Source organism: Apostichopus japonicus, chromosome 17 (assembly GCF_037975245.1).
Source record: "Apostichopus japonicus isolate 1M-3 chromosome 17, ASM3797524v1, whole genome shotgun sequence".
Taxonomy (NCBI): domain Eukaryota; kingdom Metazoa; phylum Echinodermata; class Holothuroidea; order Aspidochirotida; family Stichopodidae; genus Apostichopus; species Apostichopus japonicus.
The window spans coordinates 19,325,480-19,342,938 of NC_092577.1; the positions used below are offsets into that span (position 1 = coordinate 19,325,480).

General features: G+C 37.8%; 2 protein-coding genes across 4 annotated transcripts in view; one reads left to right on the top strand and one right to left on the bottom strand.

Annotated features, from left to right (window-relative positions):
* The first annotated feature begins 632 nt into the window (after positions 1 to 632).
* Positions 633 to 3,255, top strand: LOC139984715 (uncharacterized). The gene is made up of 2 exons (XM_071998740.1): positions 633 to 667; positions 1,448 to 3,255. The coding sequence occupies exon 2, from the start codon at positions 1,726 to 1,728 to the stop codon at positions 2,659 to 2,661; it is 936 nt and encodes a 311-aa protein (XP_071854841.1). The 5' UTR covers positions 633 to 667; positions 1,448 to 1,725; the 3' UTR covers positions 2,662 to 3,255.
* A 9,149-nt stretch (positions 3,256 to 12,404) lies between these two features.
* The window catches only part of LOC139984726 (uncharacterized), a 226,439-nt gene continuing 221,384 nt past the window's right edge, over positions 12,405 to 17,459 (bottom strand). The window contains exons 1-4 of one of the 3 annotated variants that reach the window (XR_011799156.1): positions 16,507 to 16,873; positions 15,703 to 16,145; positions 14,477 to 14,515; positions 12,405 to 12,734 (exon numbers count right to left, since the gene is read on the bottom strand). Coding sequence is in view for 1 of the 3 variants with exons in the window: in XM_071998759.1 (XP_071854860.1) it covers positions 12,664 to 12,734; positions 14,477 to 14,515; positions 15,703 to 15,820; positions 17,149 to 17,289 (369 nt within the window). In the remaining 2 variants the exon portion in view is untranslated. Of the gene's footprint in view, positions 12,735 to 14,476; positions 14,516 to 15,702; positions 16,146 to 16,506; positions 16,874 to 17,148; positions 17,439 to 17,459 lie in introns of those variants that run through there. The other 2 variants (XM_071998759.1, XR_011799157.1) reach the window with 2 other exon arrangements.

Here is a 17,459-nt window from a genome sequence, read left to right on the forward strand (position 1 = left end):
TTTTTTTTAAATCCAACTATTCTACACGCGATGAGATTTCCTGGCGCCCTTAGGTACGGAAGCGTATAGGTGCCATCACATAACTTAACATAACCAAGAAATAACTTAACAAAATGCAGAATATCGTTACTTTGACAACTTAGTTCTCGTGAAAACACATGAAAATGTTATTTTGATGAGATAATATATCTGGTGAACGCAACAATTTCTTGCAAAATGTTCGAATGCTGACTTTTTCTAAGTCTGCAATGCAACAAAATATTGCAAATTGTCAGTTTGATGAGATAATTTATCTGGTGAACGCAACAATTTCTTGCAAATGTTCGAATGCTGACTTTTTCTAAGTCTGCAATGCAACAAAATATTGCAAATTGTCAGTTTGATGAGATAATATATCTGGTGAACGCAACAATTTCTTGCAAAATGTTACAATGCTGACTTTTCCTATGTCTGCAATACAACAAAATATTGCAAAATGTTATTTTGAGAGGATGAGTTATCTGGTGAACGCAACAATTCTCTTCAGGATATTCGCTTACTGACATTTTACTGCCACAATAATACTGCAACCTTGTGTTAACGGTACGGTACGTTGACTGTAGTGAGGCGTGTTTAAACGGTACATCTCAAGACTCGTCAAAAACAAACGAAGATGACTTCATGTATGGTAAGTTAAATTTAAATGCGTTCTTGAATATATTCATATCAAACTATTGATGAGTACGTTTTCAAGGGTCAGGGTTTAAATGTACTGTACATTTTGTAACATTGGAAGCTATAAATATGCATCCTGCAAAGATTTAAAATAAAACTGCCTCAGCAGAAGCAATTTCCACCAGACATTTCTTTAATCGCCAGAAAAAACGGTTTATATTTGAATTTTTCTTAAGTTAATTGACGTCCCGTTTTTAAGGAAATTCAAATATAAACAGTTTTTTTTTTGGCCGATTAAAGACATTCTCTCAGCTACCTATCCTCCTTTAAGTGAGTATCTGTTGGGCATATGGAGACAAGAGAAAAAGTCGCTATGTATATGAAATAAGGAACTGCAGAAACATTAAGTGCTCTATAGGTGATCAATTAAAAGAACTTCTAGCGTGGAAAAATACAATTCCACCAAACTGGCAACCTCGTGTAAATGTAGTTCCGTTAATGGCTATGTTATGTAGTCAATAATGATGAGGATTATTGCTATCATATGTAATTATAATGTACTCTTCAGGAAATACTGTCGGAAGACGAGGTCTTCGGGAAATTAATTATTTGAAAAGAAAGATCATCTATAGTGATATACTCCACCATGCAGTGACTCTGTCGTATATGGTGATAAATTCTTAGCAACTTTATTAGCCAGGTTCCTTTTTTCTTCTTGGATCACGTTGTCCTCCCAATTTGCATTGTGACCATTTCTGAACATTTTCCCCTTTATTTATTCTTGATTTTATAGATATGTTTGTTTCTGTTGCTACTCATCCCTGGCATATCAGCTCCACATCCACCATTGTACACTGCCGTCGAATTAGGTATAGGCGCACCGTTGTTGCGGGACGATTTGATTTTACATTACTGGAGTGATGGGTTGACGTCATTAGTTTAAGACAATTACGTAGAATTCTTGCCCATCACAGGCGACGAAGACGAAATGTTGCAGTGAATTATGAGTACGTGTTTAGAGTTCTTCAAAACGAACTAGCTGGCAGCGGTCAAAACTTAGGTTATCGAGCTATGTGGCACCGTCTTCGTACAACTTATTCCTTACCAGTGACGCAGGAAGCAACACGAATTGTTCTACGTGGCTTGGATCCAGAAGGAGTAGCTTTGAGGAGTAGTCGCCGAATAATTCGTCGAGAATACATTTGTCCGGGACCGAATTATCTCATTCACATAGACGGATATGATAAGCTGAAGCAGTTTGGATTTGCTGTTCATGCAGCGATTGACGGATTTTCTCGAAAAATTCTCTGGTTGTATGTTGGAAAAACTAATAACAATCCACAAATAATTGCAACATTTTTCATTGATTTTGTCAAACGTATAGAAGGAATGCCAAGAATAATACGTGGCGATCGTGGGACCGAGAATGTTCTTGTTCGTGACATACAGGTAGCTTTACGATGGCACCATGATGATGCATTTCGGCGCTATAAAAGTTTCTTGTATGGACGTTCAGTTGCAAACCAAAGAATCGAGGCATGGTGGGGACAACTAAGAAGGATGTCCGCAAACTACTGGATGCAATTGTTTTCGCGTATGAAAGATAATGGAAGTTTTGACAATAGCAACCCGATCCACGTGGATTGCATAAGACTATGCTTTAATAGGCTCATACAACGTGATTTCGACCGTGTTGTCCAAGAATGGAACCAACATTTAATAAGAAGTCCAAGGTACCGCAATCTTCGAGAAATACCAGATGTTATGTACTTCACGCCAGAAGTTTTCCAGACTCGTGATTATAAGATGCCTCTTAACGCTTCAATGGAAGAACTTGCAGAAGTTGAACGTCAGTATTGCTCTGTGTATCCTCAACATAACTGCAGCCCCGAACTACTTGCGGTGATTCATGAACTATTTGGGGAAATTGGAAATGACCAGCTACCTGACACCGTCGAAGAGGCAATTCAGTTGTACCAAGACATCGTTGAATTTTTAAGTGATTAATTATTGTTGTTTTTGGTTTCGATGATAATCGTAACCTTTGCAATCATGCGTGTGTGTATGTGTGTGTGTGTGTATGTGTGTGCGTTTGTGACGCCCAGCTTGTAAACACGATATCTCAAGAAGGGAAGGTTGGACAGTTCTCATATTTGGTACATAGGAGTATCTTATTGAGTACAAGAAGCCTATTGTTTTTGGTGTAGGTCAAAGGTCACTTGGGGTCACCAGGGGTCAAATAGTGAAAAGCTTGTAAACATGATATCTCAAGAAGCAAAGCTTGTATTGATTTCATTTCTGGTATGTAGGTTGACCACATTAAGTACAAAAAGCCTATCGTTTTTGGTGGATATCGAAGGTCATTTAGGGTCACCAGGGGTCAACTTGTAAAATCCTTTTCATAATATACGGTATCTCCCATCGTCCAGCCTATAAGTATATGACATGGGCGATTCGCCTCATAAGAATAGGAGAGCCTACTGACAATTGAAAATGATCTTACGGGCATCCGTAGATTTGAATCTGAACTCGCGACAATATCCCCATTGACTTAAGTGTGTCGCTAGAAGTCCTGAATTGCTATGTACATATCTACATACATGTACAGTGTCTTCCAAGGCTTGCTTGCAGACCATAGATATATAAAAGTGCTAGAGCTACTTCAACACTTGTGACTCATCCGTATGGATATTTTTCTAAAGAGTTGATGTGATTTCGATTGAATAGTGCACTTGAATGGCGAAGCATGCTTTCTCTAGAAAATATTTGTAGATCATTGGTAGTTCTGGTTGGATGTAAGTTGCACAGGTACCACGAATTTCAAAACATTTCTTGGCCAGCTGCCAAGGAGAAACTAGGTCAAGCACCTGTGAACTTGAGATTTGCTTTCACTCCATGGAGTGATAACTTGTGAAACTACCATTGACAGTTGTGACAAGGTTAATATTTTGGGACTAGTTGTGAATGGGGTAAGGGATTGTTTCAAAACATAACAGTCATGTGATCCAATGTCAACAAAGGCCAATCAGGGGTCAAAAACTAGTATTTTTGCAATAACTTGAGAACCAAATGTCCATTAAGGTTGGGAGTTAAGCTATTGTAGTACAATAGTAGACCTGCATTTGGGTGACCTTTGACCTCAGGTTGACCTCCAGTGACCTGTATTAGCTTCTTTGAAGTTGATTCTTTGAAGTTTTGTGGGCATATTCCAATCTAAATTGTCCATAAGTGGACTCCTCTGCAACCTTAATGTGCGAAGTTATTAGAGATTTGGTTTGGTTTGTAATACTTGGTGTGCGGATTCATAACATTGAGTACAAGAGCCCTACTGTTTTTGATGGAGGTGTGTACAACCACGTACAGACTGACCTGTGTTAGCATGCCATAGTGTTATTGTAACAGCTAGTTCTGGTTATACTAACAAGCAGAAGTCTAGTGCATTGAAGTCATCGAAACCTCAATGCATTTTGCATTGTTTTTAATCTTTCCGTTTGAATCCTTGTATGTATGTATGCATGTGTGTATGTACGTATGTCCTTATTTATGCATGTATGTAACCTAGAAAACTGAAGAAATAGAAGCTGCATCAACTCCAAACAACTATGTAGTCACCCCTTGTTGAGTAGATAATGACAATAATACTTTTTTATGTAGCGCATTATACCAAACGCTCTCAATGCTCTTTAGCAATGATCCCTATTGTAACTCATAGAGGTCAAAGGTCATTTGATGTCAACGGAAGTTAAATTCTGAAAACTTTGTAACTCAGGTATCCGAAGAGGTACAAGTTGTTTCAACTTCAAACTTGGTGTGTATTACGCAGCCCTTGGTTCAGTAGATGATACCTATTGCTTTCGATGGAGGTCAAAGTTAATTTGAGGTCAACAGAGGTCAACATCTGAAAGCTTCTAAAAAGATTTCTGAAGAAGTAAGAGTTGATTGAACCTCAAACTTGGTATGTAGGTAGCCCTAAGTAAGTACTTACTTGTACTTCTAGACATTTCTGGTCAGCAATATGGAATTTTGATCACTTAGTCATTTGACTCTTTTTTCCTTGCCCATATCACATTTCAATTGCTGAGCGGCTTGGCAGGTTGTAAAGTTACCTAAGAAGTTCGCTTTACTTGTTTACTTGGGCAAATTAATTTCATATTTTGACTTTAATAAGTACTCCAGTCGTGTGGTAGCCCTCACACGTTGCAATATAAACAGTTAACTTCAGCCTTGTTTTGTTCTGTTTCATCTCTATCATGTCTTTGGCGATTGTCAAGATCTTTTTCTGATATCTAAATTATACATTTCCAAACGAATGTCAAAATGATAGTTATGTAAATCCTTATTGAAATAATAGGAAAGTATACAGCTAATGATGTTAGAAATTTCGTCAAGATTTTGCGTTCACGGTAATTACGACTCTGATTTACTTGTAATCACAAGCTAATGCACCATTAAGTTCTGTGCATGCACCCGGCCTACACATATACATGTCCAAACAATGTCTCTTTTTGACCAATGTGCCACATGATGAGATGAAGAGTGGAACCATTTGCTAAATAAAACAAAAGTATTCGTTGAAACAATCAAGCCATTGTGGAATCGAATTCCCTGGGATTTCATTGAGGTTTGTGAATCTATAGGGCAGTTTGTAAAAGTTCAGCACACGCGATCACCATCTGCATTGTGGTGATATGATTTTCCAAACGGTGTGGTGGTGTGGGCTGGTTCCCCAACTGGAGGGGCAGATAACAATGCACCGACAGAGGAATGTAGTTCGGGTTGACACCAGGATTTCCCGCCAGAGGGTATAGAGAGGGCATTGATATGTTGATGGGGTAGAGGTATTGGAGACACGACGACACACACACAGCAGCAACGTGTCAAAGACATAATTTTTTTAAAATCGATTTTATCTACATCAATTTGACAACAATTTCTGTATTAGTTTCAGTCCCATAGGACTTTGCCAGTACGGTAAGGGTGAAGCTGGACGATCATTATTGCTCCTGTTACGTAAGTTCACAGTGTGTGTGTTGGGGAAGGGGGGGGCAGCATTTCTCCAAGGACCATCATACGACACTATCCAAGCGGAGCTTTACCATCAGTTGGCGCGTAGTGCACCAAAGAAATGTTTGCCAAGTCCTCCCAGATTGTCAGCAATTGCCAAGGTTGGTGGAAGCACTTTTAATCTGGGGGGGGGGGGGGCACCGACATCAAAGGGCACTTTGCAGAAATTCGATTGGACTGACGCAGCCTTATATTTAGTACCATTTATAACTCCTATTGTATTATCTTATTTGCGTATACACATCACTCCATCAACGCCCCCCCCCCCCGTTCAAGGAAAATATGCATATACTAGCACTGCAATATCCAATGTGCAAATTGGGAAGCAAAGAACAAGTTTTCTTTTCAGACACTGAAAATGAGGTGAAATCATGCTACTTGCTAATGTAGGAATCTTCCGATAAGATTTTATTCCTTGTTAAATATCTTAACAAATTTTTTCCATTCAAAATAGCTTTGAGATTGACCCACGGATATTTATTCAAAGTCAGTGGCGTAGCCAGGATTTACAAAGTTATATGCACGACTATCTCAGGGAAGCGCCACCATCGGTTGGCGCGGAGCGTACAAGAAAATTTCTGGTTTTAAAAAAACCCCACAAGGCCGGAAACGGCCCTTGCCGAGTGTTCATTCTGGTTCCCTGGCCTCTTGCTAACTTGAGACACCTCAATTTTTATGTAGAAAAAGGGCACATTTTTAACCTGAGGAAAAGTGGGTGGGGGCACGTGCCCCTGTGCCCCCCCCCGGTTCCGCCGCCCTTGGTAATTGCACTTCCCAGCTAGGCATTGTAGGTTGCATCTATATATAGACATTTATTTTGAGATCTTATGTTTAGAAATTTAAAAAATAAAAGAAATAGCATAATTGAGGGTAATAATTTTTTATGTCGGTGACCAGTTATAAAAGCACGATTGGGCATTCTGATAGTGCTATATATGCTGAGGAGTTAAGAATGTGAGGTGTGCCAGTGTCCATATCTTGGTAGGTAGAATCAGGACAGGATTTCTGTTTTACTCACGTCACTGGAAACAGATGTAAAAGGTACGCCCCAAAACACACTCGGTTATTACACATTTGAATGGGCCTTTTAAAGGGGCAGGTAAGTAATAAATTATCGAGGTGATTGGTAAATACAGCCCTGAGGGAAATGTGTCCTGGAAGTGGAGTCTAATGGGAGGGGTGCAAAGTAATGAAATATATTTTGTAAGAAGTGATTTGAGTACCCATTGTGAGAGGGGGAGGGGCTGAATGTAAGGGGTGGGGAGTGCGGCCCAACTTTAGCCAGGCACCGCAAAACAGCAGTTTGTAGCTTAAATGTTTGCTTACCTGCGTCAACAATTAACTGATTTGGACTCTTTCCAATTGATAGCGCCACGTTCCAACATGCAGCTCCGCCGATTAGCCTCTTATTTTTTTTCCAGTTTTTTTCCACTGAATGACTGAAAAAGTTTTTTAACATTAGCCTACGCTTTTTACCTCTGCATTGAAAGCTAAATTTCAATCTTGTAAAGCCACTAAACAGGGGAAATCGTAGGTGTATGAACCGGGGTGGGGGGGGTATGAATTCCCCCACGTTTGTGTGAAATGTTAAAAGAGCCCCATTGTCACTGGAGTATAATTAACAAAATATCTCTCATGATAGACAAAATGCGATACCATCTGAAACCGGTTCAAATAAGAGTATTACCACAACAAAATTTACACAACTTTATACAATCACATTGACTTAAACATAAGCCTTTGTTTAAAAATTCTATACACTTCAGAGTGAGAATGGTTGATCGCCTGGAAGGAAAAATTTGTGTGGCTTCTGTGTCAAACAGTTGGGTGACCCCAATGAACAAGAAAAATTCAGTCTGAAATTACCTCAGATTATTACTCACTGGCTGACGATACGTTAAGTTGAAAACACATACCTTCCTATGGGAATACCATACCATCTAGAGTCTTGGTCATAGATGAGGTAACATTGACAAATGAAACAGGTAACATTGCAACAGTAGACATATAAGGAGTTTTGAAAGCAAGAAATTATACAGGAAATGACGATCGTATCATTTGCAAACACAACTGGCTTTTATTGTATGATGTATCGTATCCTGTCCTGCAGGTGATTATGCAATGATCAGTATATTAAAAGGTAAAAAACAATTATGTTGTTAATATTAAGTACAATTAGTTAACAATTATTTGGGACAATCATTCTTTTCATATAACTATAACAGTACATATTGAATAAGGTGGCAAGAAATTATTCATCAAACTCACTGTAATATTCAGTCTATATAGTGAGCCGTTTTTCAACCTCCGGAGGCTGAGTAACATCTGTTTCCGTCAGATCAGTTCGAAGCAGCAGTCATGTTAACCCCCCCCCCCCATCCCCAAATTATCACAAATAATCCCAAAGAGAGCAATTATAAGCTCACAAATGCTTTAACACTTCACAACAACATAATTATATCATCTTAGAATAATGTTCCGATCTTTAAAATACTGTTTTTACAAAATGGACAATCCTGATGTTCTTGAAGAATTCGCTCTGCACACTGCTTACACACTGAATGTCCACATGGCACAAAGAAATTTTCTCTCTCTGTCTGCACAAATGGAACAGGATGTGTCTCTATTTTGACTTTCCTTAAATGCAATCTGGTTGTGAAAAAGAAGAGAAAAGGTGACCATGCAGCTATTTCATATAGAAAATAGAGCTGAGCTCTATTTTCTATAAGACTAGACGGTTCATACAGCAGTCACCCTGCAGTACCTGCACTGCCTAATCTCCAAAATGAATGTGCCTAGGGCAATGTTTTCAATACAAACCAGAATGCACTAATGAATTGTGGTTTCGATGGTGTAACATGAGAATCTTTAATGAATCTAATATACTGTATTGTGCGGGTGTATAACATACTTGTTCTTAGTACAGTTATGATACATCCAAAGGAATTGAGATGTGACAAACATTTATATCGACAATGACAACTGCTGACCTAAAATGACCATTGCTGGTTTATACTTGTATGCAATATATAGTACACTTATACCAACAATAAGATCGCCTAAGGTTCCTTTTTGATAATTGTGTTAACTTGCATAGTTTTCACAAGTTCACACTGTTGATCACAATTAAATGACCTTTCACCTCAACCAAAAACAAGAGGCTTCTTAATTGTACTAAATGTGGTTTACCTACGTACAAATTATGAGACCTGTCCAAGTTTCCTTTCTGGAGATATCGTGTTTACAAGGTTTTCACAATTTCATCCCTGTTGACCTAGTCAAATGACTTTTAAAAGACTCCACCAAAAGCAATAGGCTTCCATACTGAATTTGGTTCACCTTTTAATACACCAAATATGAGATCTTTCCAGCTTCCCTTCTCATGATCGTGCTTATAAAGCTGGGGCATCACAACACACAGTCACACACACCATTAATGATTGCATTACGATTTCACTAAAACCCAAAACCAGTTTAAAACAAAAAGGATAATCAATATTTAATTTTGCTTCTAACTTTACAGCAGTGATATTATAAACCTTTTGTTTGTTTTCATAATATTATACATAGTCTTGTTTAGAAATAAAATTTGCATGACAGTTCATCAGCAAGAAAGCAAGAACCAACTACGTATTACTTAAAGTTTCAAATCCAATGAAAGAAGTACACTCGTGACACATTTAACGATTACAGGCCATACCGTTGGAGTACCACTCTGCGAGGGTTGGTTGTGGCTGGGTCCTGGTAGGTTACAGACTGCAGATGGGAAATCCAAAAATTCTGATGGTAAAACTGGAAAATCAGTGTCAAGTTCTGGATCAGGTAGGTCTGAAGATGCTTCACAGGTGCTTCAGGTGAAGATGCTTCACAGGCAGGTGATGGTGTCTGGATCAATGCAATGAGAAGTTAAATGCTTTGGATCAGGGAGAAACTGTATCACAGGGTGAATGTACCTAAGGTCCCATATCTCTGCACCCTTGGGGGAAGGGGGGGCATACTACACAACCTGTACACTCTACATTCACCCCACCTTCAGAATGCAGTGGCTTAGTGATTCATTGTCTATAAGCACAGTTTTTCAAATTGTTGACCTTGTGTGCCTGGTCATAATTACATGATATGAGATTGACATAAAACCTTCTATTCTTTTTCAGTACTAATGTGAAGTTCCCGATGACCTCAAATGACTTTTGATGTGATTATTGAAAACGTTATCTATTTACCAAGAGTAATCTACATAAAATAAATTTACATCAAAATCGACATTTTAGTTATTTCATGTGTACATGTTTTTTAGACTTTGACCTCTGTTGACCTCATGTGAATTCAACCTCCATGAAAATCACCAGCGAATGGTAGTCACACACTAAATTTAAATTTAAACCAATATTTTACCCTTTGAGATAATGCATGAGTTTACAAGCAAGGCATCTGACACATATACACACATGGATACACTGAGACATACACACACCATTACCATTACATAGTTTCGGCAGCCTCCAGCAAGGAAGAAATAATAAGGCCAACTGCCCTAGCAATTCCTGCAGGCCGGGTAAGTATGAGAAGCAGCATTTACTTTGGAGACCAGTTTTTGCAATTTTCACCAGTTGACATTGATTCCACCAGGACAGCATGTCGGTCACATGCTCCCCGAGTGCAATCTAAATACCACATTTGAATTCAATCAACACACTTCAATTTATTGAGTTATCATGCTTACAAGGTTTTTATACTTTGACCTCTGTTGACTTTGACCTCCACAAAATACGTTGTTTACAATGGTTTTTTAAGTAGTAATTGACCTCTGTTGACTTCAATTGACCTGGCTTGATGCCCTAAGGATCATCTTCTCATCAAGTTCAACCTACATTTCATTTCTGGAGATATTGTGCTTATAAGGTTTGCAGACACCTCTTTGACCTCAACTGACCTTTGACCTCTATGAAAAACAACAGGGATAATGTAATGACCAAGGTCCTACAAACCAAGTTTGAAGTTCAAGCAACCTTTATATCTTGAGATATGTTTCATACAAGCCAAAAGGTATATGACACAAACACACGCTATCGCATAGATTCCTTTTGCCATCGGCAGGGAATGAAAAAGTGATGGTACTGACAACTGACCAGGGCTAAATATATATCTTTGTTGTAAAATTAATGAATGCTGAATGCAACAACATTTTGTGCTGCGGCTATACCAGCACAAGAATATTGACTGAGCTATCACTATAACACCACTATAATGCCAGGGAATTTTAAAGGAGGATAAGTTGTTGAGGAGAACTCTTGCAAAAAGAACTTGCAGAAATGTATCATACTTTGCTTTTGTTTGATGCCACATGTTGTTTATACGGCTTGTATTAGACCAATTGATAGATTTGCCCCTCATTTGAAAAGAAGGCAGAGTCTGCAGGCATACATCATGAATAACTTGATGTCCCAAATTTAAGGGAAGGTGGAATAAAAACTAACAATTCTATCAATATAGGACATTAATGATGAAAATTCAACACCCCAGGCAGTTTTTAATGGACATTTCAGGAGACATGGGTACAGCTGATGATTTGTAAAGAACATTGACCATTTGTGTAGGCCTATAATGCTTTTCACAACTATTTTTCCTCCTTCAAAATACCACTGATAAGAAAATTAGAAATTGTCATACCTTGAACTTTGAGAACAGGTAAACCTTTGCCCTGCTCCCACCCTCCAAGTGTATGTCAGTTAGTGAGAAGTCACTGGAACACAACGTGTGGCCTCTGGAATTTGCAAGATTAAACTGCATCTCTGCTGCTTTCCCATGAAAAAAAAGGTCTCTTGCTTTGTCAAGAACATTCTCAAAGGTACTTGATCTATCTAGCATTACATATGCTACTCCTCCTCCGTTCTGTGTTTTGACCTGGCTATATCCTCTCTTATATCTGTTGTAGTGTTGCCATCCTATTTGAAGCTTTATTTGTGGCTTTGGTTTGCGGACAACACCTACAGTGTTAGAAAAGAGAAAGAACAGTGTGCAGTACACAGGGACTTGGTGATTTGTATGAAAGTTACAACTGATTCCCATCATGGCAATTTAAATGAAAATTGCATGTGACACTAATTACATGCAAATAATGAAGAAAGATTCCACTTCTTAATCTAGCTATAGATTCATTCACTCTTTGATTACTAGTACCATACAATATGTTTTGTATCCATGCCAAGAAATTCTTCAAGCCCAATAAAGTACATGTAGAGTAGACATAACATTTACAGCTAAGGTAATATTTACCAAAGTAGGATTGGCTTTTGTATATGTGAAATATTGTTACTGTATTTCTTGTCTAGACTATAGTCATTGTGTTTGTTTTAAAGAAACTTTTCAATAATGCAACAAACTTTAACACCGTATTTTCATTAACTTAATTGTACTCATGAACATGTATGCACGACTTATTTGACAAGGTGTTATGTTGTAAATTAATGCAGCTATTAGTAAATAGCTGAAAGTTTTAAACAGTAACAAATCTGTCTGTTTCTGTCTTCTGAAAATGCCTTTACCCTAGAATAGGTGAGATAAAGTGATCCTCATCTCCAAAAAGCTTAATTCACTTGTACAGCAATGAAAGTATGAATACAATATAGCATCTCAAATGTGGAGTCTGCATATACAAAACATCGATAATAGTGGCAGCACCAACCTTAGCAATCTGGGGGACTCAAGTGGGAAAGGTATACTTTGGGAGGGGATATATAAGTCTGATGAAATGCACTGGAAGCTGTTTCTAATACAAACAATAAGCATAATTAGATATATTTGGATAGGTACCAGATCTAGTTAGAGCCTTTGGGGTACCTGAGAGACAAAATCTCCCTTATGTCCCTAGATATGTTAGTTCATGGAGGTTTTTAGCTCCATGCATGGTTAGTTCAACCACCGATGCATAACTGATAACTAAAATCAAAATACCTGATTAGCATTATTCCTTGTGAGACTTTCAACCAGGTGGCTCAGTTTTGGGCGCTTATGCTCTGCAGTGTGCAAAGGAAAGGAACAAAATACTAGTACTGTCATAAAAAACCAACCACAATATTTGAGAAAACAAAGTACACATGTATGCAAGTGGGTACCACATCAGTTCACCATGCAAAGCTTTCGACTTAAATCCTAAAAATTAATTGATACAACCATATTCCAAGATTATAACAAATTATTTTTTTAGGGAACACAATTGTTCCAAAGACTGTGCATGTAGGGCCTGGCGAGATTTCAACTCGAAGGGAAAATAGTATATTATCTGGACTACGTATACATAGAAGGTAGCACTTTTTTCAGTGATCAGACTATATTCAGAGTTAACCTCTTACTTATAATCTCAAGTGAACTTTGAACTTTATGAAAACCATGCAATAGCATTCAATTGCTCACCAAGGGCTTGCTATACATACTCAGTTTGAAGTTCAAGCTACTTCACTTATTGAGATATTGTACTTTAAAGGTTTTCAGACTTGAACCTTTTGACTTCCATGAAAAAAATTACAAGGCATCATATAAGCACACACACTTACATACACACATAATCAATTAAGGAATAAATTTGTAACTCAAAACAATTGCTAGAGAATGCCCATGTTCCAAAATATTAATACTCATTTGTTTTTACTAAAAATATGTTTTTGAAGTCCCAGAACTGGTATGATAAATTTCATTGAAATGTCATAGAAACAGCTGATGAGCATGCACCTTGCATTGATTATAGGGTAGTCTCAAATTCTTGAAGTTGAGCGAATATATCCTCGTCCTATTGTTTTCCTTTAAAGGTAGTCTGCAATTGGCCCCTAAATTATATCACGCAATAATTGTTACAAGTTTTCAAAAAGTACTCTCCTGGAGGAGGTCTTTACTCTCCAAATTGTTCTCAGACATTCTAAATGAACACACAAGATGGCTGAATGTCCCAGTGAGGTAAATTTCCTCCAGGGTGGTAATGAAAGTAGTTTAAGAATTTTCACCAAATGTCACCATAGTTGAAAATTTTGCACATTTGGGGCCAATACAGCATACCTTTAATGTGTCTCAGCACAAATGGTATAAGTATCTTTTTGCTTTCTGTTTACTGTCTCAGGAATCGATTCAATTAGTTCACTTTGGGGTCTTTCATTGTAGTACTAGTGGCAGGTACAGAATGCCCAACATCAAAATCAACTTGTAGTACACTACTACACTGTGTCAATGTCATAGTGTCCTTTTGTGCATTTGACAACACTTTTCTGAATGTCAACAGGTTACAGTCTCTTCTATGCATGGGAATATGGCAAGCCATTTTAACATGTACCTCCAAATTCTTAAGTAATTCTACTTTGCTTAATCGTATTCTACTTAAGAAATATAATCAATTTCGTAGTAAGCTTGGGTTGAATTAAATTTTACTTAAGCTAAATTGTATGCTACTCTCGTAATATACAATTGAATTCTACTTAAATTGTATCCTGCTTTAAAAGTAAAGTACTATTTCACCAGATGAAGTAAAATCGACACTCTATTTCACTTAAGCTATGACACTTGAGTAAAATACAATTTTACTTAAGCAGATTTGACTCAACAGTTTGCCCTTCCAACCACACTCATCGAGGTACAGTACATAATATGCTTAGATAGAATTATGATGCACAGCAACATGCATGCTAACTTACACACTTACAAGTCAGTCTTTCTAGGTTATACATATAGCATATACTGCATCACTGCCCATCAATAAGAACGCATCACTTACCATTAGATGGTTCCTCATGAAATGAATGGTTGCCAATCACTAGAAGGAATTAAATAAGACAAAACATCTAAACAAATATCATGATGGAAGATATTTGGCATGCAGACATAGCAGGCTATCATGACCAAATCAGCAATAATAGTACTGTCGCATGAACACCTTTAGATAGATAGAAACTTTATTGTCCATTTGAGGAAACAGAATGTGGAACTACAGTGCACTGAATATTTTATATTATATTAATTAATATTTTAATACTTTTTCCTGTGGAACTGTTCATTAATACAACTTCTTTTGCTACTCAGAATTACTGTAGCCACTACTTTGTCAGTGTGCTGTCAGTGGTATACTTCTTTGTCTGATAAATGTTCTGTTGATTATGATAATTTCTCAAAGCATATACATTTTCAATGAAATGAAACTAAGTTAGGCTGTTTAGCTTTAGTACTTGCCATTTTAAATGAGTTTCATATTGATGAATATTATCCTTTACTGGGAAACCACTTGGCAAGACTATATTACATTTTCTCCAGCATACTGCTGACAATCTGTGACTTACAGTTTGGAATGAATGCATACATACATAACATTCTTTAACAATGTGATATTCAATTAGAATGGAAACTCTTCATGGTTCCTTTCTGCTATTCATTGATTACTTTCACCAGATCACTTTTAAGAAGGCCTCAGTTTTCATAAAACAAGGGCAAATTCATGCCCAAAAAATTACTTTTGTTACAAGAACGAATAAGCCCCACCCCCTCATAAATATGCATGATATCAATTATAACACATATCAGCATTTATGTTAAGTTGCAAACTAGAGATCACCATACCAAGTTTGAAGAAATTTCAACTTATGGTTGGACAGTTATTACAATTTGAAGATTTTTACATATTGACCACATGGCTCCAATAATATTCATTATGGGCCATGTAGGCCTACATACAAACTTTTGTCACCTAAGCAAATAATACTAAGCTCTTCCTCCTCATAAAAATGCATATCAAATGTCAACACACATCAGCATGTGATGGCTTCTAGCCTTCTACCAGTATCACCATACCACCAATCATTCCCTTGTTGAGTATTATCACATAAACAAACTAGAGTGTCACACCCACATGCACTCCCACACCCAGACACATACCTTAATGCAATAGGTTCATTTAGTTACTTTCATGGCAAACAAAAATGCAATTAAAATTTTTATTAAAATACAAACCAATCATTAGTTTCTCCCTATCCATAACAACATGACTCTCGTCGACATCGATCCACTCTTCCCAGCTTTTGTCAAAAACTTGTAACTGGAATTTTTGCAGTTCAAATTCTTGGAAGGTCTAGAGAGAATAAAAATTAAACCAGTATAGTAATTAGTATCCACTAGTGTCTTAAACACTTTGGAAAGTGATTCATTCCATGAAAGAAGTAATACATTCATTCTGGTTTACAAGTGCTTATATGCTTTTACTCTTAAGTCATAGGAATGTCGTCAAACGTCAAGCTTGTACTCATCTCGCACTCATGAAATTGTACTCATCTCGCACTCATGAAATTGTACTCGTACTCATACTCGTACTCATACTCGTACTCATGGGAATTGTATTCGTACTCATAGGATTGAAAATCAAGTACTCCTACTCGACATGAATGCTGAGCATACTCCTACTCACAAGGGCGCAGGAACCGGGGGGCGCAAGCCCCCCAGTGAAAAACATGGAGGGGCGGAAGTATCATTCCGCCCCCCACTTCGCAAGTCAAAAAAGCCCTTTTTCATTTCCAAATGAGAAAAAAAATCTAATTTGGAGCACCAAATTGCATCTAAGGCCAGGTGAAAATACAAAATTAAGTTTACAAAATGGAGTGGGTGTTGAAGTGTGCTATATTGCACCAAATTGCATCTGAGGCCACCTGGAAATGCAAGAAAATCCAAAGGGGAGGGGGACACCCCCTCCCCTTAGACCCCTCCCCAGGCCGGCCATCAGTCTTCAGCCCCCCACTCAAAAGTAACTTCCTACGCCACTGCCTACTCGTGACCTTGTACTCATACTCGTAGTCCTATATTCGAGATTTTGTACTCACCTGCAATATGAGATCAAACTATATTACACCTCTGGCTTTAATTCATACACCTTTCTATAGGACCATCTTTCCATAATGATAGTGATTAAGACAGAGTCTGTACTGTAGGTTCTCAGGGCCCAATTGTACAATGTGAAACTTCCCCAACTTTTGAGTTTTGAGAATTATTTGGCCGAGAGTACAGAGCATTGAGAAAGTAGTCTACCAAACTCACAATCTTTTAGAATGCATGCAAAATTATGGGGGCTGCACTGTAAAGTAATTGTTTGAGCCTATCTATACTGTGATTGTGAGTATGGCTAAGCCTTTACTATAGCTGCTTTGACTAGTCTCCGTCATTGACCTGTTAGGTTGGCTACTGCAACTTTTGTAAGTTACATTTGTGACTTACTTCTAGTTATAATTGCAAATAAACACGTATGTTAACCTAGGCCTAGGCCTAATTACTCTAGGCCTAGGCACTCATATGACCGTTATTAACTTAATAAGGCATAGGCCTAGCTAGTTTGAACTTCAGTCTTCAGACATGATAAAGCTAACGTAGGGCCTAACTTAGGCAAAATAAATTCCTACAGTTGCAACTTACCCTTTTCGCTCTCTCGTAAACAGATGCTTTTTCCCCACTCGGGACCCACGCAACATGTTTGTGGTCCCCCATACAAAACAACACCTCCATTCGTGCATCTTTCGGCTCATCATCGCCCTCCGACGAACTAGTTGAAGACATGATTGCACGACTTCCTTGCAATGTATGGACGGTTGATGACGTTCTATATCACTTCAAATGCATGTATGGGATCAATGGACTTTTCAACACAAAACTAACATTTTGCAAGAAATGATTGCGTTATTCAGATAAATTATCCCATCATAATAACATTTTGCAATATTTTGTTG